General features: G+C 41.0%; 3 protein-coding genes across 7 annotated transcripts; all 3 read right to left on the bottom strand.

Annotated features, from left to right (window-relative positions):
* Positions 1 to 7902: 7902 nt before the first annotated feature.
* Positions 7903 to 15332, bottom strand: LOC108097851 (galactosylgalactosylxylosylprotein 3-beta-glucuronosyltransferase S). Of its 4 annotated transcripts, XM_017200387.2 has the most exons (6): positions 15209 to 15226; positions 13919 to 14183; positions 9583 to 9855; positions 9262 to 9524; positions 8741 to 9092; positions 7903 to 8682 (listed from the first exon to the last, which is right to left on the bottom strand). In XM_017200387.2, the coding sequence occupies exons 1-6, from the start codon at positions 15209 to 15211 to the stop codon at positions 8621 to 8623; spliced, it is 1218 nt and encodes a 405-aa protein (XP_017055876.2). In that variant the 5' UTR covers positions 15212 to 15226; the 3' UTR covers positions 7903 to 8620. The 4 variants fall into 4 exon arrangements, with proteins under 4 accessions (XP_017055876.2, XP_017055877.2, XP_017055874.2 ...); XM_017200388.2 differs by lacking the exon at positions 13919 to 14183 and having other exon boundaries at positions 15209 to 15332; XM_017200385.2 differs by lacking the exon at positions 15209 to 15226 and having other exon boundaries at positions 13721 to 14752.
* A 652-nt stretch (positions 15333 to 15984) lies between these two features.
* Positions 15985 to 18805, bottom strand: LOC108097852 (thioredoxin-2). Its single transcript, XM_017200389.2, has 3 exons — positions 18676 to 18805; positions 16841 to 16987; positions 15985 to 16477 (listed from the first exon to the last, which is right to left on the bottom strand). Exons 1-3 carry the CDS (start codon positions 18697 to 18699, stop codon positions 16328 to 16330), a joined length of 321 nt encoding a protein of 106 aa, XP_017055878.1. The 5' UTR covers positions 18700 to 18805; the 3' UTR covers positions 15985 to 16327.
* A 918-nt stretch (positions 18806 to 19723) lies between these two features.
* On the bottom strand, positions 19724 to 24406 carry LOC108097826 (transcription factor glial cells missing 2). Of its 2 annotated transcripts, none has more exons than XM_017200347.2 (4): positions 24037 to 24406; positions 21204 to 21945; positions 21052 to 21145; positions 19724 to 20846 (listed from the first exon to the last, which is right to left on the bottom strand). In XM_017200347.2, exons 1-4 carry the CDS (start codon positions 24045 to 24047, stop codon positions 19852 to 19854), a joined length of 1842 nt encoding a protein of 613 aa, XP_017055836.1. In that variant the 5' UTR covers positions 24048 to 24406; the 3' UTR covers positions 19724 to 19851. The 2 variants fall into 2 exon arrangements, with proteins under 2 accessions (XP_017055836.1, XP_017055837.1); XM_017200348.2 differs by having other exon boundaries at positions 21052 to 21142.
* Positions 24407 to 26404: the final 1998 nt, after the last annotated feature.

Here is a 26404-nt window from a genome sequence, read left to right as displayed (position 1 = left end):
TTGACAATCAAATACCTATTACTCAGATTCACAATTCTTGTGGTAAATACGCAAGTTTTATACTCCACTAGTTAAGGGTATATTTATAGCCGAAGGTAACAAGTAACTAAAAAAATAAATAAAAATAAAAATAATGGAACTTAAAGTTGTTCTATTTATTAACACTATTCAAAGTATCTTTCTTCAGTTGAAATAATTTATTAATTACATAAAGTACCTACTATTAAACTTACTGATAATGCTATGTTTTTTTTCTGTGTACAAATGGCATCCTTCATTCACGTCCAGTCCGTCGTACTTATCCCGAAATGAAGCACAAGCCCCCATAACAATGAGATCCTCCCTCAGTGGGGAGCCCAAGCTGGGCCAGCTAATCAACTTATGAATTACTAGAATTTGGCATTTGCATATCCATCAACTGCATAGTCACGCATATTTGATCAAGCAATTACCGTCGCCATAAAGACAACTCTTTTCAATTTGCCGCACTTAATCCCCCGACTAATTAAAACAAATCCCCGCAGTAATTCCACCACTTCGCCCTTTCCCCCCCGGAAAATGGCCAGTGTACATTGCATGTTTGGAGTATTACGAGCATTGCGTATACGACACGTTGTCGCAACGAACAGACAATGTCAGGGCCCTGTGTACATGTGGCAATATACAACCCTCCCGTTCATAGACTATGCTTAAATATTTTCCTTTTATTAATTTTACCAACCGAACTTGCAGTGGAATTCCCAGCGGAGAGCCCAGCGAACCAGCGAACAAAACACCAAACAAGCTCAACAATTTGTTGTCTATTTTATGGTGCAGGGGAAGCCGACTCCTCCACGTCCACATGTGCTACGTTTCCAGGGGTATTGTTGTTGCATTAACCGAGCTCGCTTTGATAATGAAAAATAATCATAAAAGTGAATGTGGAGTGGTGCGGTGCTATAATATCGCTTGCCTGGGAGGAGAACAATGGGAAACGGTGCAAAAAGTGGCACTTGCATGCGGGTATGCCACAAAACGCCACACACACAAACCGCTGTACCGCTGGATCGCAGCCATTGTTATGCGAACGAGATTTATTAGATGCCATTGAGGATTCACCGGACACGGCACAGATCCCAATTCGATGCCCGCGTTTCAGCCACTAAAGACTGGCATCGCAAACATTGCCAGCTAATCGCCCCTAATCCAAACTTTCAAGCTCTTTCGCCTGTGAAAATTGTCTGCTTTTTATTTTTCGGTTTTAAGCAGATTGAATTTGCAAGCATATGGAATCTCAGTGAGTGGGTGTGCATGTTAGTTGTTTGGTGGACATATTTTATTTCCTGTTTGCCTTTGGGAAAATTGATGTTTTGTTACGAATAACAAACATGACAGGCCAGGCAATTGAAACGGAAATTAAAAAATTCCCAAAACCCATTCAAGCCACCCACAGTTTATTCCCCTTCTCAGGTCAAAATTTATTTTAAATATTCGATGACCTGTTTGGGCGCCAAAGCGTTCAGCAATTTCAACATTGGCTGGCATTTTCATTAATGCGTAATCGGACATGCGAATATGTTAAACTGCATTAAGTGGGGATTGTTTGTGTAATGCGATGAAAGTGTTGCATAATGAACGAGTAAACAAGCCGCGAATAAAGTGGCCACATATTTAATGACGCCGGGAATGTGATTAATTTCAAACATTTATCTCGCCCGGAAAATGAATAATTGACTCAGTTTAGACATTATAACCGGAATGATACGCATTCGAATTTACTCCCGATTGATCCTTTCGCAATTCGCATTTTAGTTGACCGCAATTAGCAGCTGACCAGTCGTCCGCATCGTTCCACTTCATTTTAATTAAACAGTTTCCCTCATTTTAAGCGCACTCAAAGAAAAACCAATAATTTGTCTTGCCCATATTTCACCAATGGACCACCCACTGGATCGCCCACCAAAACCAATCGTTCGCTCTTAGCCATTGAAATTAAATTGGCAACGCAATGGTCGGACTCTCAGTACGGTCATGGCCACGTAGTCGGCTCCGGATGCGGAATTGGACTCCGGTTGGTCTCCGGGCTGCGAAACGACGTTAACATTACCAATGCAAATGCATTTGGAGCCCCTGAGTGGATCCGGGGTCGCTTTTAATTGCTACCGGCGATGGCTCGAGTGGCAGGCGAAGCGGGGGTAACCATTTTATTTTAATTTAAAAATAAAATTTTCGCACATTACTCAAAAGCGGCATTTTCTTGCCGCTCGCTACAGTCTTACCACAACGACCATTGATGGGTGTCCCCACTGCCAAACCGGACAAAAGGTTGCCTCAAGCTCACGATGAAAGCAAACGCATTGCGATGCCTGAAAGAGATTCAAATTGAAAAATATTCCAATGGCTGAACTCTTCACAATACGGTTTTATTTAAATAAGAATTAATTTAAATATTGTAGGGGAGATTGTCTTTATTTACAGGAGGTTTTAAATGTCGGTTTGTTATGAATAAGAACCAAGCCAAATACAAAATGACCACATTTGTTGAAAATGACAACAAACCTCTTAAAATAAAAGACGAATTTTTACTGATAGATCACGAATTTATTTGCTCTCAACTTAAGTAATTATTAGTTTAAGAATAAATATTATTTGCAGTGTCCAGAATGCTTTCATCACCAGTCTGATGCCTCAATGAGTTTAAATAAAATGAAAGTGGAGGCAGTCTGTCTGCCTGACCCTCTTCCACGGCTTTCAATTCGAAAGGGTTTCGGTGCTGTTCTGTTCGCATTCCCTTCCGTTCAGTTTGCCTCTTGCCCTGCATTTGTAATTAAAGTAAAACCTCGTGAGCGACTGCCAGATGTTTGTACTGTACCGTAATCTCATTACGCACGCAATGGCCCAAAAGCGAATAAAATTATAATAACGACTGGCGGTAACCTGGCCAATTGCATGACACCTGACCTCGACGAAAATGAGTTCTGGTCGAATATACCCGGGTTGGAAAAGGATATGCTTGGCAAACGTTTTCAATGGCTTGTCTGCAGCGTTGATGATATTGTTGTGGTGATTAAAATATGCATGGGAACGCATGCTGAACGCCGCAGCAGTTTCTGGTGTTCACCGCCGCCTGTTGACTTGCATCCCGCAGCAGGGCGCTGGAAAGCAGACTACACTTTCTGCGGTTTGGCATGTATTTCCGGTACTCGAACATAACGATGCCAAATTGGATTCCTGCAAATACCCGATACGTGAAGGTAACTGCAGGAGGGATCCCCTTCAAAAGTGATGTTTACAATGCCACATGATGAAATAAATTTGGTTTTCATCCACACATTATAATATCCGTATTTAAATAATAAATAAAATTTCCATAATTTAGGTAAACAAAATAACGTTATTTCTAAGCCATTTACATACAACTGATTTGAATTTAGGTCATTATTCATTTATTCTTATTATAGAATTTTGTTTTATTTAAAAATAGAATGGTGAAGCTCTAAATTAAAAAGACAAATCATATGCATAGTTACAAAATTCCTGGTGTACATCCCACAATGCTCGTTACTCATTAGTTTATTTTATAAGTTTGGCATAATTTTTGGGGAAAACTCTGTTTGCCATGCCCCCAAGGTGTCATTCATTGAGGGGAAAGTTTTTATTACCAAAATTCAGAACTGCCACGGGCCACACTCCTCGAGAAGCTTTTCCATGATACTCAACATTTTTCGGCCAGACCCCAATGTATTTCCGTGGATGCGTTCGTGTGGGTTCTCACCCGGAGTGTTTGTTGTTTAACACTTCCGGCTCCTGCTGCTTGTTGCTTTTGTTGCAGTTGCAGTTCTGGATGTCGTTATTGTTGTAGTTGTTCAACAAAAAGCTCGATGGCGCTGTAAAATGTAATCATTGTGGCGTGTAATTAGTTTTTGTGTGTACCATATATAAGTGCAGGCACTAAAGTGCGTGTGTGCATGCATGTCGGTATAAATAAAATTTATTATTGCATTAACGTTCTGAGCTGCCCCTCGCCGTTCCACCCACACACAGAAACGCACTTACACTAGGCAAATGTAAGCACATTTGGTCAACACTGGGTGTTGTTTTTGGGGGGAAAGGTATACATTTAATTGGTTATCGGGGGAGTGGAAGAGGTTGGATATAGAAGTTGTCCAAATAGGCGCTGCACCCTACATATGATATTGTAGAGATGTCTCTATACATATTGTACTGATTTTTAAGCTAAAGTTTAATTATCTTGATTCATTATTCACCATTTTTTAAAAGTAATCGCTAATTTATTTAACAACAAAGAATTTTTTGATTGAATTTTTAAGGTTTTTAGGATTTATTTAGTTGTTTCTTTTTTTATCGACCTCAATCGACTTAAGTTAGTTTTTTTTTCATAGAATCCAATTAGGGAATTGGATGTCCTGTATTTCCACCCCTCGCTATTAAAGCCGCGCTCTTCGTTAATTGCCATGACCGCCCGCCACATGTCGTATTAGTAATAATAATTTACACAATGGAATTTTGGCTCTTGATGCTCCTGGTGTTGTTGCTGCTCAATCAATAGTCAATTTTGAATGCGAGCTGTGCGTGTGTCTGTGCATTTTGATTGGCGGTTGTTTAGGGCCCTGCCCTTAACCCCCCGATGGCCAATTGATTTGTTGGTATCTTTGCTGTCGCCACTCGAATCCCCCTGGGAGCCGGAAACGCCACGCAATTTGTTTGTTCGCACTCAAGCCGCAAACATTGTGAAATTAACTTGTTAGCCATGCAACGGGGTGGGCTAAAACGGAAGGGCATTAGGGGTGGGAGTGGGTGGGTCGGGCAGCGGGCGTGGTTGCCCTGGTAATTGACATTCGATTGGTAATGGGCGGTCGGAAAATAGCGGTAATTGGTTTGCATTTTCCTAAACCATCAGTCGAGAACAGACAGTCATAAATTCACTCAGAAACGTAAATCAAATATAGGTAATGGGAGATTTTATTGTGGTTAATCAGTATCAGCGTTCCAGTTTAAACATTAAAATTATCAGTTAGGTTATGAAATATGATTAGGTATAATAAAATTTAGTAGAAAACTGAAATATATTTTATACGTTTAATCGATTATTAACAAAAGTATGACAAAAATATTAATTTCTAAATTTTTTTTCCCCTTGTAAGTTGGTAACTATAAAACAAAAACCTTTTCAATGATATTAAATTAATTGATAAAAGAGGAGCCTTTGGAATTAAACTCATTCAATGCACACATATAAATTCGCTCAGTTTAACAAATTTTAACTAATACACCAAAGAAAATTCTAAAAATGTTTAATTTTAATTTGGCGAAAGATAATAAAGAACAACTTCCTATGAACAGCAAATCAAAAGGTGTTACGTTGGAATTAAAGAAAATCGATAAATCTCCCGATGAAACATCCAGTTCAGGAAACCCTTCTCCTTTGGTAAAGATCTTGAGATGTCTTAGCTCACTGGAATTGGCACAACCTCCTACTCAACCGAATGAACCAAGGAGTACGAGTCCCAGTATCAGAATGCGTTCAAAGTCAATCCCTCCTTGGAGATCTCTTCCTGCAGCCAGCGCTGGATATAACTATCGAGTAAAGCAATAATCCTGGCATGGAGCAAACAAAATTCAGACAGTTCGAAATCAAAGTTTGCGTGGGTCGCCGCTGCGTGGATCGGCTATCCGGCGGAAGCACTTCCGCATTCCTATTTCCGCACCGACTCTCTCCACTTCTACATCTCTGCCATGGCGACACTAAGTGGCATCCATGCTGCAGCAAGTCCACACCAACCTCATCCTCTCCTGCCTGGTGTCCGCTTGCCTGGCTTGCGGTTTGCGTTCCGAGTTTAAGTGCCGCAAAATCTGCGCGCTTCCAGTGAGAAAAACTCAAATTTATTGTATAAGGTACAAACTTTCGAAAACACATTTTTCAACAGTTTTCATAATAAATCTGTAAAAATTTCTACTTTATAAATATTTCTTTATAATGGAATGTTAAGAAAGTTATTATTTTTTTTAATACCGAAACTTTTAAATAAAATCAAGATATAATAAAAATAAACTAAATTGCATACAAAACTTTTAGTAATATTGATTAGTTGAGTTTCGGCTGTCCTTCACAAAAAAGATAGTTGTTCTTGCCATTGAAAAAAAAAGGTGTCAGGTATTAATATTACCAAGCACAGAAATTGCTTTTAAAGCAACTTAAGAAATATAAATTACAAACTTTATAATTCAGCCCATACTGCAATAAATGTATACTATAAAAATTCTGTACATTTATTATCTGAAATCCTGAATATCTACTGATTTATTTATGGTACATTACAACAGTTAAAACATTTTTCCAAGCGTAGAGAATAGTGGCGCTCAAAGTGTAACAAGCCACGACATCCTGCTCCCTTGGCTGCTCATGGATGGCAACGACTTCATTTGCAGCATCAATCGCAACCTCATCAAGTTGTCTGCCGGCAGCCGCACTCATTACGGCCATGGCATCAGAAGCGGCTGCGTTTAATAAAGCGTTCGTCAGCCGGCTAAAACAACCCAACTTGGGTTGCGAATGGGAATGGGCCTCATACAGAGTGGGGGATTGATGGCGTTATTCTGGGCCCCAGGACGGCTGGGTTTAATTAGCTTTAATGGCTTAATGCAGGCCATAGCCGTTTGGGTCAGACTTCGGTCATAATGGCCAAGAGGTGACACGGGCCACCGCAACCCGACCCGTTGCTAAGTTGTTTCCGATTTGCCACCTCCTCGGTGGCGCCTCACAGTGGAACACCTACCACCTCCCAGGGAGTGCCACTCGAGTATTAATGGAAGCCAACCGCCCCGTGACACTTTAAAGCAATTTTCCTGCCAAACAAATTTCCGGTGAAGCGCAGAGAAAAGTTCCCAGGTCCGACTATTTATTTGCCCCCAATTGCGAGGAGCTCTGCTCCGTAGGAGACCCATTCACACGTAGCACACAACTCCTTTTTCTCGTCCTGCGAGGAAACTTTGGCTCATAACTTCGCATTGAATAAGATGCATATGCAACACGTCCATGCCATTCCCAGCTGCAATGACTCAGGCGCACAGTTCCCAGTTTCGCAGATCCCAGATCCCACATCCTGGTTTTCGGTTTTCGGCTTTCTGTTTCACCTGTCTTTGAATCGAGGCCAGGCAAGTGTTTGTTCGCTCTGGATAAAGGTAGTCAAATGATGGACAGAACAAGAGTTAAGGCAACGCCTTCAGCAGGTTTGTTAAATGGATTAGCAGGGGACTTAAGCAATAGCTTCCTGGTCTCGCTGTAAAGCGTGTACAAAAAAATATATACATAATTAAATAGATACCCTTGCAGTTTCAGTAAAGAAGTAAACAAATTTAAAAGTTCTTAGTATAAAAGAATTTAAAAGGGGAGTCATATTAAATACCATCTTATAATATTAAGAAAGTTTCATTTGTTTATATTTTAAACCATAGATTGTATTCTAGGTCTATCTTATCAAGTAATTATTGTTATTTAATTGTTTATTTATAGGGTATCTAGGCCAGTCACACTTTACGTTTTTCTTTTTCCCAGAACCCCTCGTTGTAAGTGGAAGTTGCAACTTTTTCTTAGCTGTTCGACTTTTGCAGCCAGCACGAATTGCTGTCGGGCATTCAAAGTGAACTACTGCAAAGTAAAAGATGACTTGGGATGAGGAATGAGCTGGATCAGGATGCGAATGCGGGTGACGAAGGAACTCAAAGTTAATTGAAAAGTATTGTTTGCTATTTTGTGTCATTCCATACCCGTCGCTCTGTTGGCATTTTTTATACAAAGTGCACCGGATGATGGTGCTTTACTGTCAATTCATATACTTGCCATTCTTACTAAAGAAGTTATACTTTATCCATTTTATTCAATAAGTAACAAACATATATTGATTTGCAGTTGGTTTTTAAACTTCCATTTATTGTTTTCACACTATGGCTGACTGATTTACACGTTACACATTAAGTTTCTAGTAAAAATTTCATAGCTCATTCAGATTTATTGCCCATTCCTAAACCGTTGGCTGTTAGGGGATTTCGAAAACTTATGTAATGCTTAATTAAAGTGTCCCAAGCTTAATGATATGTGTTTAATGCTGAAAGTCGATGAGGCGAATAACAACAGTAACAAGCTTCCTAAAAACTTGGTCTTTTAGCTTAAATATAAAAGCCTTTGTTCTGCTTAGCAAATTAGTATGTAAAATATGAAAAAAATTAAGGACATTTTCTCTGCCTTTACAACCTACTGATAGCAATAATGATATATTTTAATAAGTCCTGATCTTATCTTTGTGGCCATCCCTGTGTTTCCTATCACGCTATCATAAACGAACTTATCTATAACTAATTAACAATACGTTCATAATTTTTATTAACAGTACGTTATGATGAGAACCTAAAGCAGAGAGACAGCACCTACGCAAATCGTAAAAATAAATAGAACAAGATATTGTGCAAACGAAAATGACTGATAACTTAAACTGGAAAACTACACGGGACGCAGGAAACAGTTGATTTGAGATTTGGTTTGTTACTTAAAACATTACATATTTAGATCAATAAATCTATGAGTATTATTCTGGCTCTCTTCCGGATGCTGGAACTTTGGGACTCAGCTAAGAATAATGGAGTGCGGTTTCTCCTTTCCATTCTTGCTGATCAGTGCATTGCGTCCTGAGGAAAAGGAACTATTATTTAGGATTCGTAATTTATTAAAATTTTTAAAACACACCTTCATTTTCCGTTGTACTGGCCACGCCCATCAGTTTAAGGTTGAGAAGCAGGGCGCCCAGATTAGAGCGATCGTCCAAGTATTTGCTTTCTAAGCGAATCATGCCAAGTTTCTTGGACTTTGTCTGGGTGTGCCAGACGAGAATGTCAGTGCAGTTGTTGCCCCGCGGCTCGATCATATCCATTTTCAGGCCAATGCTGCGCAGAAATAGATCTTCCTCGTAACCGGGCTTGTATGGCATATTTACATAGGGATACTGCGCCATGTACTCCAAGTTCACGGCGAAGCCAGCCATGTCAACGGGCCAGCGCCGACCGGCAACCCAGGAGTCCAGGAAGGCCACCACTTTGCCCTAAAAATTGGAAACTTGGGATTAGATAGCGTTTCATTTCCGAAAGATACCGTGGTAAGTGGAATATTGTTTAATATTTTTTTTGTAGAGGTGTAATAACAATCCGTTCAATTTGGTTTACACAATAACATATAATTTCAATATGCACAAAATCAATCGATGAACTTACTTTGCGAACTACTGGTCCGCTGACCCCATAATCGGCAATCAGGCCGACGGGGAACATTGAAACCCGCTGCGTGTTCCGGATTTCCGAAAACAACTGCAAGTCGTAGGTATTGTCATCGTCTCCAAAATATAGAACTCCATTGGTGAGATTGTGCTGTCGCAGATACTGTAAAGCTGCCCTTCGATTCGCCACGCCTCGTGGGGCGGGCTTTTCATTCCGGAACTTGCTCGGCATCGGGCTCATCAAGTGGGTAAAGGGAATACCTAATGATAATAAATGCTGTAATATTGACATATAGTTTTGGATTGCATAAACAGTTACCGAATCGATTGAGCAGGGTGTCGATGAAGTTGTTGCATTTCTCCTGATCATCAGCTACCAGCCAGTGCAATCGAGGAATATGGAGGAGGGTGTGCGCCAGTCGGGTTAGTTCCGGAATTTGCTCCCGCCGTGGATACGTGGGAGTAACGAAATATATCACGGGCAATTGTCCATAGTCAGATCGTGGCTTATCCTGCAAGAATTGCCGATGATCCTCAAGATTTTCGCTGCAAATGTGCAGGCTTTCGTTGAGTGGCCGGAAGTGTATACTATCTGTGGGTAGACAAAACGAGAGTTACTTGGTTACAAGGGGTCAATTACACTTAAAATTCCTCTATTTGCTGACGATTTTATGATTTAATCAGAATTTTCAATTAGTGAGAATACTGAAGTAGCTGAACTCATTGACCTCCGGCTTTTAGTTAAGGCAGTCAGCGTTTACTACGTGCCTTAGTGTCGAGATGACAATCCGGCGCTTCAAAGCGAAGATAAACAATCTGAGCGGTGTCTCTTAACATTTCAAAAGGTGCTAATCGGAGTCTCTTAAATACTTAGCAAACATAAAAAAATGTACTTCAGCTGTGGAAAAATCGTTTAGATAAAATGCCAGTCACTTCTCAAACAAACTGAAGAGCAGAGCAATTGCGGCTACGAATGTTTGCCGTGTGCCCACATTTCAAAGATCAGTTGTGAAATCGAAGATAACCCAGCTAATTTCCTAATGGGTCAATCGGTGTTGGAAATCTTTCGCCTTATATCAAAGCGTTAATGTGCTTGGATCGACTGCGTGAGCCGATGCCATTAAACGACCTCACCAATAATCCATAACGAAAAGCGAAAAGCACGCAATTGGGGAAATTCGAAAGAGGGGAAGAGCCATTTTTTGATATATTTGACTGATAGCCGGAAACGAACAATGAAAGGCAAATAATAACACAAACAGGACCCCAAAAAACCGTTCCCCATAGGCTCATTGATATCATTAAGAGGGGCAGGCGAAAGTATTCCCGAATAAGATATTAGATATTGACAAAGCAAATATTACCCAAACCCCTAATCGAATGGAAACCAAAATGTGAAAGCCCAAAAGCAAGTGCCACACCACTAAACCGACCTCGATCAAACACAATAAATGTGAATTCAGGTTGGCGGGTATTCTGGATGACGAATATTTAGGTTCACCTTCCCGCAGCCTAATGATTATTAGCGTTCGCTGATATTCAACTGATAGTGGGGCTGCCCCCATCGCACGTGTGGTATTTGCACTCCAGCCATGCCGTCCACTCATTCCCTTTTTAGCCCAGGACAGACTAGCGATGAACCAGGTCATTATCGATGGGGCGCGACACCAATCTGGCAATAATCACACGCTCACGTACGGTACTGCGGTTAATTATGGCTCATATCTCGATGTAGAACAGTGCCAACGTTCTGATTACGGACATTTGAGATTTCCCCAGACACCTGATCTACGAACGTTAGTCACAAATTGTTTTACGGTTCGTTCTTATCGTATTCATTCACACTTTTGTTGTACACTGAAACCTTAAAGATTTGCCTATTGGGTTTCCCGTCTATTCAATTAAAAGGTGAATAAGCATACAATTACTTACACAACCCGGAATTTCCCAATTGAAGTATTCAAAGATTATGTATGATAGCATCTTTCACATTTTTAGCCTTCAATAAGTATTTTGTAATACTAATAAAAGTTATTAAGGCAACTTTTAAAGATTATGTTATCATGTCTTTTTTTACTATTCTAATAAATAATATGTGAGAACTAAAAAAAATCAGGTTAGTTTTTATTAATTTGAAAAACGTGTATATAAGAAATATATAGATAAGGCACATAACCATTCATTGATTTATTTTTGTCCGCAGCTGGGTCACAGCGAAGTTTATAAAATACCACCAACTAAAAATTTAAAACCTATGATTAAGCACAGCGTACGCCACTGATAAGAGTGCTTATCAAATTGGATAAGGCTTTCAATTCCTACGTACATATTTCTCAAGATGATAGCTTATAAATCGCACATCGCACTCAAGATAAGATAAGCTGTTGCAATATTTATGTCAAACATTTGCATAACTCTTATCTTCCGATTTCTTTTAGCAGTAAAGTTTTAATTTGTTTGCATTGCTACCTGAAACATCTGTTGCATTCAAATAGCGATAAAGAATTCGATTTTATACATCAGAGCAGCCGACGCATCGATTGAAATCAAAATTTGATTCGACATGTGTTTTCCATTCTGTTGAATTGGATTTTACGGAATGCATTTTGAACGACTTTTGGATTTAAAGGGGCCCATTCGCAAATTGTAAATATTTGTGTAGACAATTTGATGGCAATTTATTTTCAGGGTAGCATGCTCCAAAAGTGAATAGCCAAATGTACTTAGAAAAACCCACCGAAATCGAGCAACAAAAGCTGGGTGAATCGAGGAGAGGGAGCATGACAAACACTCGACACGCGCTCTTAAAAATATACTGAAATCGGCTCGAAACAGATGAGCTGAATAAAAGTGCATGAATACTAGACGAATTATAAATGTATTTTTATTCAGGTCTGGCACCAGAAAAAAATCAAAGCGATTTTCAGATTTAAACGTAGATTCGTCTTCCCCTCTTCAAGTTGATAATATTCTGTGAATGTGTGAATTAAACTCACAAATGAGAGGCAATCGAGCCTGTCTATCTCATAAAAGCCTCCTAAAAGCATTGCTTTCTAGTGCTGGCACATGTGAAATCTCGAGTCTACACTAAGCGCTTGATATGGTGGGGAAATGTGCAATTAGACAATTGGTGCCACTCAAATCACACACTGAACTCGGAAATTATTTGCGTACTTCGACTGAAAATCACATGTCAGTAGAATAATATAAATATATCAGATTTTTTCCTAATCTAATTGCGTAATCTTTTAAGCCTGATCGTTTGAATAGCCATCAGCTTTTACTTCAAAGCTTAAATGATCACCTCATGAGATATTGGCCTTCAGTCTTTATTGTCCCGCTTTCGTTCTAAAAAACCAGCTGGTAGATTAGCTAATAAATAACAAGAATAGAAAACTATTCAATCGCATTATGTTCATCTAACTAGTTTCCACTTGTCAAAGTAGACCTATAAAATGATAAGATAAGATGAGTTGGATCATAGTATATCGCCTTAAAGCTTTCATAGTGACCAATAAAGTTTACACCCTTGTAGGGGTAGTCCAAGAAAAAGCCAAGTAAACTAGAAAATTGACCTTGCACGGGCTTTCCTTCAGGGCTATAAAAACCAAGCAACTGGCGAAGCAATGTAATTCCCGCTACGGGCAGAGTGGGTGGCTATCGATGCCGTGAATACATTCATACCGACATCGCGTTTGGAGAAGACAATAGTTACAAAATAGATCCAATTACGGTTGAATAATAAAACAGCCAGCTGACTAACCAGTAGCCAAAGTCGGAACGGCAACTGTAGCGCGTTACAAGCTTCAATCGCCGCAACCAATTACTCGGAAATTGGGTTGTGCGGTCACAGCGAATTACAAATCCTTTTTGTGAAAGCTTGCTTAATAAAAGCGATTGTCTAAGATTGAAAAAACCTTTTTTAAGTTTTGTTACTTCCGTTGAAGTCTCGACTTTAAATGTTTTTTTTATCATTTCAACATTGCAAAGTTTTTATATCAAAGTAGTTCTGGTAAAACCAGCCCCTATATTGCCTGTCAATGATTATAGAACGTGGGACCAAACTGATTAATATGGCAAAATTTGACGAGTAAAAAATATAAAATAAATTATCACCATATTAGAAACTGGATGTTGATTTTTTTTTTGTGTTGCGTTGGCTGAACTTAAGACGATAACATTCTTTACTGAATTCACGTTATTTACTGACTAAGGCTTAAAAAACCAATTTTTGTGGTTTAGTTTAATGAATATAGTTTTTTGGTTTATTAAAGCACCACCTAACTAAAGTACCAACGTTCCCCAGTGTAGGGTGACCTGAGCTTTGATTGGCAGTGGGCCAAATGAAAAGTGAAAGTGTTGGCAGAGCGGCGAACTCACTTTCGGCCAGCAGTCGTGAAAATGCACTTTGCACTGAGCTCCCTATGGGATCAACTTTACGAAAGAGCGTGACTCACGGAGTTTTGAATTAAAACGATGCCTTCTTCGGAATTTCTTCTTGACTTTTGGCAGTTCTATCTTAAACTCGGATTCATAGAGCTCGGTTTCTTGAGTAATCTCTGTAGTGTTCCCTTCATAATTCTCCACAAATTCTTGAAGTCTTGAAGCGTCAAAATCTGCGGGTTGGGTTTCCATTAACTGGACCTGCTGCTTACCTAATCCGTGGTGCGATTCTTCCTCCGAGTCCTCGGTACTGCCGCCCAGTCCCAGGGCGCTTCGGGTTTCCCCGCTGAGGGTGAGGTAGCAGAAGGCGATGAAGCACAGGGCCCCGCCCACCAGGGGCAGGAGGCAGCGACGCCGCCCCACTCCCCCCTTCCGCACCATGGAGCTTGGGGCGCTGGCAGTGGCCGTGCAACGCGGATGGTGGCTCCTCCGTTCGATGTCCTCGTTATCCTCGTCGGATGTCTGCGGCTCGAGTGCCTGGTAGTGGGCACTAGACATTTTTTATATATTTTGGGATCTGCTGTCGGATGGGCATTCGGCTGGGGTGGTGGTGGTGGCGGAGGATGTGGTGCTGGATGTTGTGGCTGTGCTGCAGCAGATGCATGCCCCAGCCATTGGTTCCTCCTGGTTGTACTTTGTGCCAACTTATACAACTTTCGGCTGAGGCGACCCGAAAATTATGCAAATTCCCCCGACATTTCTGCCTTTTGGGCGCTTTGCTTTATTTCCGCGACTCGGGTGCCCCGCTAGTTGCTATAAAAAACCCAAGCAAAGGCGAACTTGTGAGGCGAATTGCGAATCGGAAGCACTCAAAACAAGACGACACACTCAAAAATCACAGAAAATGTTTCTTATATCAGACCGTCACCCGCGCGCGTTGCTCTCTCTCTCTTCCGCACGCTGGTTTATTGTTTTTTGTGCCGCCGCGGGATTGCCTGTTGTTGTTTCGATTTCGATGAGAATGACAATACTGCTTATAAAAAAATCGTGCAATTCGCAGGCTAGCGAAACCAGAGAGCATAAGGCTGTCTCGTCGGTCCGTCAGTTCGTTGACAATGCTTACAATAGGTGATATGGTGTTTTCGAGTAAGTGCGAAAGAAACAGCAATAGGGTTTGTTGTTTAACTCTTATGTAGTGCATGGGGTTCAGAGTCGCCTGTCACATAACAATGAGGTTATATTTTTGATTTTTTTGCCAGAACTGAACTCCAGAATTAGCTTTCCAAATATTTGCCTTCCGAACCATTATGATATACTTAGAATTTCTACGCCTTGCACGTGATTGCTGCAATAACTGAACAAAGTAAGTTTTCTGTTGCACAAAAGGGTTAATGTTTAAACGCAACGGACTAAACCTAAAAGATTTGGCACCCGATGAGACCAATTTAACCATGCGCAAGCCAGTCAAAATGGAGCGTCAGAGAGAGAGTGCTCACCCACCACCACAGCTGATGCAGGGTTGCATTGCGGTTCGGGGCCCGGCTAGGTACAGTGCTACCTACCATTAAACTTCCACAAGTTGTTAGTTTTTGAAATGCTTCGATGTTCCCTTAAAAACCTTAGGATTTCTTCACTCATGATTGATTATTTTAATATATTTTAGTTTTTCATGTTTTATGACAGTTATCACTTTTGATTTATACTCACAAAACAGGAAACAAAATTGAGTGATTGTAACACTCTTCGAGACTTATATCGTATTAACTACTATTACTGTCATTTCCTCAACAAATCAACTTTTTAAAAATGAAAAAAGGAAAAATAGTTTTTCTTAATTTATAGCTTACTAAAATAATTTTGTTAAATTAGTTTGACAGTTTAAAAATTTTTTAGATAAGAGAATTTAGGATTGATTAAATTTAAGATTGTGTTGTAAATAAGGTTATTTCAGGTCTGATTCATTTAATTTCCTATAAAAATTGGATGAGACTAAAACATTTTTTAAATGAGTCACAACATAAACTCTAACAAACATTGACCAAATGTTTCTAAATGATCTAGTCTGGACTAGATTTTAATTCCGGAACTACAACTTTGAGCACCCCCACTATTTGCCTGTCTACTGTTGAAGTTCCTGCCATATCTTATCTAATCGGCAGTTAGCCGATTTTAATCGTTATTACTTAACCACAGCGGGCTTTGTCTGGCTGTTTACGGCTACTGTTGTTTGACTTGGCTTCCATTTTACCATTTGGTTTTCACTTTCTCAAGCAACCCTCTCCATCTCCCCCTTAGAAATTTCGATCAAAGCTGATCTATTATAAAAGACAAATATGTATTACATTTATATTTTAGCGTTTACTCTTTGACAACGGGCTACAATTGCGTTTGTTTAACTTTTTCAATACAAAAATGAACAATCATTGTGTCTTTTATTGTTTTGTTAATTAAGCAAATTTTACGATTAAAAGCCACTTGGTTTCTCACTATTGTTGCGGTTCCAGCTGCTGCCAAACTAACCCTTTACTTGGTCAACTGCACTGCAGTTTCGAACAATTTGGGCCAGAGTGGAACAGCAGTAACGGAGCAAACACTGCACTTATGGAATAATTAACTAAATGTTATGAAGAAAACTCATAGGTGGATTGAAGGGGACAGCTGGACGTTGAGGTCGTGTCTCCCTAGATGTTGGCCTTGATGACATCCTCCAGACGCGAGGCGTTGGCTCCGGCGAACTCCTCGACCTTAACGCCGTTCTTGAGGAACACAAAGGTGGGCATGCTGGAGATGTTGTATTCCATTGCGATTTCTTCGCAGAGGTCCACATCAACCTGTTGAAGAAAAAGGGATTAGTAAGAATTCCGTCTTGAATTTCAAAGAGTTTAATACAAATCTCAAATAATTGTGATTTAACAGAGTCCTTAAAATTTTGCAATCATACACAATTAAAATATGAAATATTAAACACACAAAGCAAATAATTTGAATATTAATTGTTCGTTTAAAAAAGGTATTGATTGATGAAAACATACATAACTGTTTCATTAATTCAATAATTATTACTGCAGGGCATTTCTTTTAGAATGAAAATTATTTTAACAAATTTATCATGATACAAAAATTACAGCATTAGGACCGCCCTTTGGGGATAGCAATTATTTCGAGATTGATTAGATTAGATTAGAGGAACCCACCTTCAGGACGACGACGCTGTCGGCGTACTGCGTGGACAGCTCAGCCAACTTGGGGGAGATCATCTTGCAGGGTCCGCACCAGGTGGCAAAGAAGTCCAGAACCACCAACTTGCCAGCGGCCTTGGTCAGTTGTCCATCGAGGTCAGCCTGCAAAAGGGAAACCAAACCACAAATTAGAACTATCTTTTTGTAAGATCAATACACGTTAATTCTATTGGTTTTTCTTTCCGATGACCCATTTCAACTCCTGTTCCCACCGGAGTATTTTATGATTCGGGGTTATCAAACTATGATCCGATGTAGTTGTAGATGTTACAGGGGAAAACCTTCCATTATCTCGAACATGTGCGCGATAAGGCGATTTCGTGCCGCCACAATGTTGTCAGAAATTACCAAAGTTGCCAAGTTGTAATCAGACCCAGTAATCATCGATTGACGGGTTGAATATTCGTGCCCATGAACCCTGCAAATACTTTCTGAATTTCGAAATATTGCATTTCATTTTCTGTATTTGACCGAGTGAACAACAAATCAATAATTCCTGAATTTCGAAATTATATGTATGCTCAAAGGTGTGGTTGTGGGCGATTTGTGGCCCCTTCCGCCTACCCAGTGCCCCGCCCATGACACGTTTTCCCAGTGACCTTTAATTAATTGCTGGCGATGGCAATCGCAGAACACATGCAAAGAAATGGCTCTAATGAAATTGTAGATTTCCAATGGAATGGGCAACCTGTTTAATGGAATTTGCATAAGTAAGTCTCCCCTAATACAAACAAAAAAAAAGAAACAACTTGTTTCATTATATTAAACATTTTGGTCAAGCTTAGATCATTTCCAGTTAGGAGACAAACATCATGGGATAATTAAATGATTCATGGATCTTGGTGACTGTCAAAGACTATTTATTACAATTATGACTCAATCGAATATTTCCTATTTCATAATAATAAGATTCCTTCCTTCTCGGCAAAAAATGTTTCATATTTGGAAACTAAATAAATAAAAGTTTTAAAACAAGGTAATCAAAATAGAATGTTCTCGTAGTTTGAAATGGTAAATGATAAGCGTTTATTTCAATTCGAGTCATTTTTTAATGTGGTATGCTGTATAAAATTAGACCGCAAGGGGCAATGTTTAAGAGTGTTCTATATATACAAGCGTCTATTGGGAAATAAAATAATCAGAAACGCTTAAGTATTTACTTTTGTGTATTCCTTGACGTAGTTTTTGTATTTATGAAGAGTTGAACACGACCGGTTTGTCACCCCCGAGAACTCTTCCCCCCCTCTGAGACCACTTTTTATTCTTGATTGTGCCGATTTTCTTATGGCGCGCAACTTTTGAGAGGTGAATATGGAAACTATTCTAACCAACAAACCAAGCCGCGACCACGATAATAATTTGCAAACTCATGTCAGACGCACACACAGATAGCGCTATATACCTAGTCTATATAGTATAGGTTGGCACTGTGTCAGATTAGTGAATGAAGCCGTGGGTATTTAAAAAATTCGGTAGGCGTCGAAACACGCTCAGCGGTCCATAGAAGATGGTGATATCATTTCGTCATACGAACTTTCTAGTCTGGATTTCGCTTTCTCGATTCAACCACGGAACGTGAGTTCTATTCGTTTCGAGGCGTATGGCGAATAGCGTTGAAAATCCAATCACTCAAAGCAAGTGGGTAATTGGAATTCTGTTACCAATGCCATACTTTCATTGCCCGGAGCGAATAAAAAAATGTACAAATGAAATCAGAGGGTCAAAGGTGGTTATAATTGGGTTACCCAACAGATGACAACACAGATCCGGATGCGATTCAAATGACTCACCTTATCTTTAACTTGGTACACCATGTTGGATGGGAGTTTTGGATTCGGAACCGGTAGAAACGTACAAAAAATGTTATTTAACTAGCACTCTGGCAGCTATTTTACCACGCAGCAATTTATTTTTCAAATAATTGAGAAGCGCTTCCTTTTATAGATTTTTTCTCTCTCTCTGCCGGCGAGCATGGTGGAATAAAAATAAGGTAGTCTCGTCGGGTCCGCCACCCCCTTAACGGCACTATAATGAGTCCGAGTGAAAGGGTAGTTTCTAATAAGTTCGAAAGAAACAGCGATATAGCTTTTTTTAACCCTTAGGCGGTGCATGGGGTTTAAAATGACCTGATTTTTGACAATACGTGAGAAAACCACCGGAAGTTTAACGAACTAAGCTCGAATACATACAATTTTTCGTTCGCTCACAGATATTTTAAATTGGACAACGTTTGCTCAAACGGTTAAACCGATAATCAAAAGAGCCACGCGAACGTTAAGGGACTGAATCTGAACGTTTCGGTCTCTCTCTCATTCTCTCTCTCTGTCTCTGCCGGCGAGTTTGGCCGTGGTGAAGTTGTATAAACAACACCGGGTGGGTTGATCGAAAAGCATCTCTGCGGTTTTTCTTTTCGATTACGGCAGAGGGCGCTGATCACAAACCGTTAAAATTTACATTGTAAATAAAATGCAACATTTTGACGTCGATATTCAACACATATCTCTGCATCTGTGGTGAGAGTTTTTATTTTCTTATCATGACGATTATACGAAATGCCGCTCTGCGATGTTTTGATCAGTGATCGGTAGGGGTCGCTTCAAAAACCTTCAAGAAAGATCTGTAAGAAGACGTTCTGAAAATACTTAAATTTATCAAAACATATTTTTAGATAACCGTGTATATCTCTAGACTGACTTTCCATTTTTTAATATAGATAGTTAACCGCTGATAAATTAATAAATCATTTTACCATGATTTTCCAGTTAATGTATTTAAATGTAATCAAACCTTCAATCTTTACAAATCAACATATTTTCATAATTTATTTGCCGAGAAAAACAAGGTTTAACACTACGCGTACAGATTAAATCAAGAAATTAAGATTTCATAACTTATCCTAGTGTATGCACTATTCTTAGCTATCGACTATGAGTAATGCTCCGGCATCCGGAATCGTTAAGTACTATTCAATGGGTGACCGATGGGGCCAGTGCTGTTGTCGCCGTCGAGTGGTGCAAATGGTGGTGGTGGTGATGGTGGTACGTCAGCGTGGGCGGCGGTGGCGGCGGAGGCGGTGGGTGACCGGGGGGCGGGGCCACTGCCGTTACACTGGATCCTCCGGCAGTTGCGAAACCTCCCGCTACCGCCATCTGTTGTTCGTAGCTGGAGTAGTGATCGTAGTAGCTGCCGTATCCGGTTTCCAGGCTATTTCCGGTTGCCGAATTTCCCGGAGTCGTTGTGGTTGCGGTGTCGAAGTAGCTTACTCCGTTGTAACCACTTCCGCTCTCGTAGTAGTGGTGCCCCGCGGCCTGATTTCCCCCGAATTGTTGGTGGGTCTGCTGGTGGTGCTGTGGGTGGTGGTGGTGCTGCTGCATCTCGTACTCCGTTTTGGGACTGTAGTAATACTCGTAGTTGTCCTCCACATACGGCGTTGTCTCCACGGTGGCATTGTACTTTATGGTGGGTGGTAGACCCGATCCCGGTTCACCCTTGCAGCTGATCTCCTCCTGATTTCCGCCGCCCAAGTGCTTGATCTGCGAGTAGTTGATGAACTCTGGCTCCGGAGTGGCCAACTGCGGACTGGACTCGTAGGCGAGTGCCTGGCACTGGGTGTGTCCATGTACTGGCGCCCCCATTCCGTAGGTGTTTCCACCGGAGGATTGCTGATACGCGGCCAGTTCCGAGATGCTGCAGGTGTACGGCAAACTGGGAGATTTACTCGGAGCCGCCGTTGCCGCCGCCGGAGTCGCATGGTAAATGGGATAGTTGTAGGTGATGTGCTGGTGGTTCACAGTAAAAACATTCGCAGCGGTTTCACAGGGCGCCGAGGACTCGGATCCACTGAGTGGCCAGGAGTTGGTGCCGTAGTTCGAGGATTGCGACATTTGGGCGCTTCTCACTGCGGTGGTGTCCTCCAGGTAGCTACAGGTGCAGTGGCTGTACGTGGTGCACTTGCCACAAGCTAGAAAAAAAACCAAAGATTTTGTAGTAGAAATCGTATATTTAAAACTCCAATTTCTTCTCAAGTCTCTCCACAACAATTGAAAGTTCAATTTCCAATATAAAGTAATTTTACCAATTGTTAAGTTTTAAGTTCCGTTTAAATTTCAATTTAAAGTTTGATTCAAGAATTTTTTTAAACTGTTATTTCTTATTTATCAACCCACCGTTGTACTGATATATATCCAATGCGGAGTGACTCAATGGATTGCTGGCAGCAGGACGCTTGAGTACCTTGCTCATTAAACTTTGTTGTTGCTGCTGTCAAAAATGGTTTATAAATTTGAAGTACTTTTCATATTTCTGTAATAAAACTCACCTTCACCTGCTTAACTAGACCCGCAATGACGGACTTCTTTCCAACTGCACCATTGACTCCCTTTCCTCCAAGGGGAACCCGTCCAAAAGCCCTCTTCGAAACACTAGAGTTCTTTGGATCCGGACGCAGGTGATCGTGGACTCCTTTGGCCTGGAAGAAGATGGCATTCCCGGAATGCCGCCAGAAGTGGGTCACCGGATAACCGCAGTGACCGCGACATGGCTTGATTTCCAGTCTTCCGCCTCGACAACTTTTATTGGGACAGGCTTTGCCTTCCTGTTTCCGCCGGGCTTTGTCGCAAATCGCCGGACGCAGATTGATCTTGGATCCGTTGGGAAGGGTGCAGTGCTGGGAGCAGACCAGGACACCCAGGCAGCTCTTCTTCAGGATGTTCACATTGTGGTTGTTGGTATTCCTCATGGCCCAGCCGGAAATGTGCTTCTTGGCCTCCTCATTGTGAAGGGAGTATATGTGCCGCACATGGCCATCGCTCCACTCGTTGAACTCGTCGAATTCCTGATCGGGAACATGTGGCACAATCGCATCATTGATGTCCCATTCCCGCTTCCCCTTCCCCGCCGACGCCGCCGGCATGGCCATGGATCCACCTGCCTGTTGGTGACCCGGACTCGGATTGTGACCCGGATTCGCACTCTGACTCTGCGGCTGGGCGAACTGGGCGAGCTGAGAATGATCGGGCTGATGAGTGAGCAGTTGCTGTGACTTGAAGGTGTAGCCATTTCTGAAAAGGATAAGTTATACATTTTATATAAGACTCTGGTTTCTATATTTTTAGTACTAAGAGTACTACTTTATTTCTATAATCTGAAAAGATTTTTTTAATCCCATATAGTAGTTTTTATATTTTTTATGCTGCCGTAAAGATTAACTTTTTTATCACCTACAATTGTACATTTTTTTTTTTAAGCCTAAGAAATCTCCCATTGTATTTAAAAGAGCAGTTTTACTATCCTATCTAAGTCTTACTATGAAAGAGTTTCAATATATCATGTTTGTAAAAAATAAATTGTATTGAACGAACCGTTGTCTTTAATATAAATACTGTTCTTAAAAAGTCTGGAAAAAGATTATATATGTAATAAAATCTTCCATTAACCATTTGAGAACTAGTTAACAGCTTTGGTGTAATTCACTTTTATCCAATTTGCTGAGTCACAAATTGATCAGCAATTGAAGCACTTTATGTTACCCCTTTTAACTACAAGAATAAAACGTTAAATGAACCATTTAACTCCGACTTAACTGCCTAAGCTTAAGCATCGTTTAAGGAAATTAAAGTCCTATCTTTATGGCGCCCTAAATAGTTCACCAGAGGGTCAGAACAGCATGTCAATCAAATGAAACGTTTCTGCGGTTTATGGGCACCATGAAACGCATAACTCTTTGGGCCCAGTTTAAAGGGCTGGTACCGTTAGCGCCCAAATCTTCTTCATGCGGTAATCCAAGCTGGTCAGAATCGTAATTCGAAATTCGAGCGCCGGTTGCAAAGGCGGGGAAACAAATTAAATCGTGAGTCAGCATGGAATCGCTAGACTCGTTGGAGGTTTCTCGCCTCTGAGATTCTCCATGTGTGGGAGTTATTAGAGCCGCGATCTGCAATTAGCCATAAATTTGTTTGGGCCGAGTTCTCGGTTGATCGGGTCCCCTGAGCGTTTTTATGTGTACTTGGAAGTCAGCAGGTTGCTCGCTCTCAAAAACCGACCATCCAATACCTGAAGATGGGATCGCTTGGTGGTCCCTGGGTTCCCCCCGATTGAACCTGTTCGTGGTTAGTGATTCGCTTTGTTTTGGGTCCGTAAATTGACTGCTCGACACTTCGGGGCGCTCGTTAGTCGGGCTTATCTGATGCTGATAGCGTCTCACTTCGTTCCCGATCTCTCTGTCCATTTTGGAGGGTCTCTGTCCCCGGTCTCATAATAAGTTTGTCACCTAGAAAATATGTCTCTATAATTTCGGACGGGGGGATGGGGTATCAGCTCTTTGACCCTTTCACTCGAGCGCCGCACCGCCTACGAATGTGTGTGGTCCGCCGGGGTTCACGATCCCAAACACACCCCGCGGCTCTTTGGAGCGGACTGGTCTGGATTGGAGCGGAGTGGAGTGGATGTGCCATTAACTAAGCTGTGGAACATGCCCAGCGTGATAATAAAGCGTTTGAAATCATTTACATTTTACCCGGCCCTCCCCCGCGATCTCCTTAGCGTTTGATTTGTGGCCCGTTCCTCATCTCAGATTGATCTGAGGTGTTGGGCAGCTCAACACTTACGCAGACGCTTCGAATCACCGCGCGTCGATTTAAAGTCAATGGTTTCTGATTCGAAATAATTATAAGACTTTGTGTCGAGTAGTCTGTGATTCATCATGTTGATGGAAATTATTTTTGTTTGGCATTTTGAGCTATTTTCACAGTTAGTGATTTATTATAAACCGTTTAGGAAAATTTTCACAATCTTGTCAGGTTCGCCAAAATCTTAATTTAAAAAGCAATTTAAACAAATTATGAAATAAAACTGAAACTCCTTCAAATAGTTTTTTAGAAAACCTAAGAGAATGGAGGATAAGGATTTGCCTAAGTGGTATTCTCATCCTAACAAGTTTTATGTTGATATTTTCATCTTAAAAAATTTTAATTTAAATGCATTTGACGGAAGTAGGTACTATACAAATTGATTTATAATTGGTAAGAATTTAGAGATTCCAAGAAGATGATTTACAATAGATTACCCCAAATTATAAAATAATGTGTTCTTATAATTGTTTAAATTTAATTGCTTTTTGTGTTATCCCTGAAAGGATGCTTTGCGGAACTTACATAACAACCATATTCCAAGTGACTCAGCTGCTTTAATCCAGATATTAGGCGTTCTAATAAATATATCCAATAAACTTTTATCTGGGCTCTTAGATGAGTTTTCCGCGATTCGAGGGCGCTTCGCACTGGCAACACTTGGGCATTGTAATCCAATTAGGCGGCCGGGCACTTGCAACTCGCGGATAGCCGTCGCTAGTTGAAGGTTTATTTTCTCGAACGAAATTGCGCACGCGACGCCGACGACAACCGGAGACAACGGTGAGAATGACGACCTTTTCACTGGACCCCAAAAAACCTGCCAGCGAGCGAACGAGCGATTTGTGTGTGCTGCAGGGCGGGATGTGCGCGCGTATCTGGCAGATAGGGAAAAACAAAAGAGCAGCGGCAGCAGCAGACAAAAACAAACTTCGGCGAGCGAGTGGTGCCAAGTTTTGTCAACAAAGGAATTGGTATATTATGGCTCTGGCTCTGGCTCCACCTACAAAAACCAACAGAATGCTAAAGGAAAGAGGAGAAGAAGGGGGCGGAGGGGCTGCGGGGGAGCGGGGGCAGCCACCACCCGCATAATTTGCCAAAAACTCCACGCAGCCACGAAGAGGAGCCGTCGCAGCTGCCAGAGTATGAAAACGTATCCGTCAGATACATTGCCTTCCAGCCAGCAGTTGCTTCCAGTCGCTCCTCGCTTCCCATTGGTCGGATAAACTCACACACACAGCGCACACTCATTCCATTGCATCGTGGGTTTCGCTCTCTTTCAAGAGTTTTTGAAGTTCTGGAGATGGAGGAATTTCGGAACAGGGGGCTATGTAGATATGTAGATACACATGTGTGTGTGTGTGTGTGCGCACTCGATAAGCATCACTGAAATTTAATTACTTATTATGCCGCTTATCAGTCCCCATTGTTCTGCTTAAGGATATGGCCAACAAAAAGCAATGGAAACCTTGAAGAGAGAACATAGATATTCAAGGGTTTATCGTTTGGGAATTTTTGGCAGATTAGTGGGATGATTAATGGACTATGCTGCTTAACATGTACATAAAACATTACAGATTACATTTTATTTCTTGCGCTTAGAAGATTTGTTATAAGGGAATTTGTATACAACTTTTAAGTAAGCTATAAAAACAAAACAAATCAAATTTAAAATAATAAAAATATTTCACTTATATTGGCATTAAATAAATAAAATTTCTTAAGCCATAGACATACTGAATTCTTTTACTTTTAATATATAGCTTTTGCATCAAGTTTGAAAACAACATGTACCTGCTCTTTTAATGTGTTTTGAAATTTCTACAATGCTGATGGCTACAATGAAAAGAAACTGTTAAAATGGAACATGAGCTTGAGTTTCTTCTAGTTCTCTCCCTCTAAATGCACTTTCCTTTGGTCATTGACTTAAAGAGAAGTTAAGTTTATTAGGAGCCGCAACACGAGAATACACAAGTGGCAACAATATCAGGGCCAGATCAGCCAGAGGGTGAACTCTTTTGGGGGAAGGGGGTACTTTTCAGCCTAATGCTTGCTGCGTCTTTTGTTTTCACCTGATCAGCCCGCATCGCCATTTGGGCCAAAGTTACAGGCCACAAAAATAAAATACAATTTATGCGTCCACTTGGTAGCGCACACACACACACACACACAAACAATTAACAGACCAAGAAGAGCAATTCAACAGGGAGAGAAAAAGAAATGGAGGAGCAAATAGGCGTTAAAGTGAAAATTGAAAATGCCGTTGACAGGAAATGTAAATGGTAACAAAAGTGGCAGCGACCAGTGGCAACTGTTGCTCAGCGACTGTGACTCGTAATTAAAAGGGGCACCAAAGGGGAATACCTAAATGTTTTAAGCCCAAAACTCTGGTCAGATATATAGGGGATTGGCCCTAAAGACGCGTAACTACGCGGACTACGCGAACGACCTGGAAATGGCTGCTGTTGTCGCTTTAACGCTCCACGGCAAATGATACGGGTGACAAATACATTTACCATCAACGTACTACCCAAAGTGGTAGAAATATTCCCATTTTACCATTTTACCAACTAGCTAAACAGTTTCTCCCCCTAAGTTTGTATCTATTGCGATCCGGCTTATCTGTCTGGCTGTGGCAGCTGCTTGGGGTTTTCGCAATTAATTGCCCAACATTATTTTATAAGCATGCGTAGTTTAATGTAGGTACACACACCCGGTGTGGTCCCGCCTCGGAGTTATAGATCCAGAGTCACGCTGCGATCGGGCGATACTCTAATGAGCGCGTGCTCCGAGAGCGCCAAGCTCCAGCTGTTCCAAGAAGGGCCTGTCATTGGGGTCTCCAGTTCGGGGTCTCCATTGTGCTTGGAAACATTCCGTAATTTGGCTTTTGGCG

The sequence above is a fragment of the Drosophila ficusphila genome, unplaced genomic scaffold, assembly GCF_018152265.1.
Source record: "Drosophila ficusphila isolate 14025-0441.05 unplaced genomic scaffold, ASM1815226v1 contig_794, whole genome shotgun sequence".
Taxonomy (NCBI): domain Eukaryota; kingdom Metazoa; phylum Arthropoda; class Insecta; order Diptera; family Drosophilidae; genus Drosophila; species Drosophila ficusphila.
The sequence above is the reverse complement of the archived record's forward strand: the minus strand, read 5'-3'. Positions and strand labels throughout refer to the sequence as shown.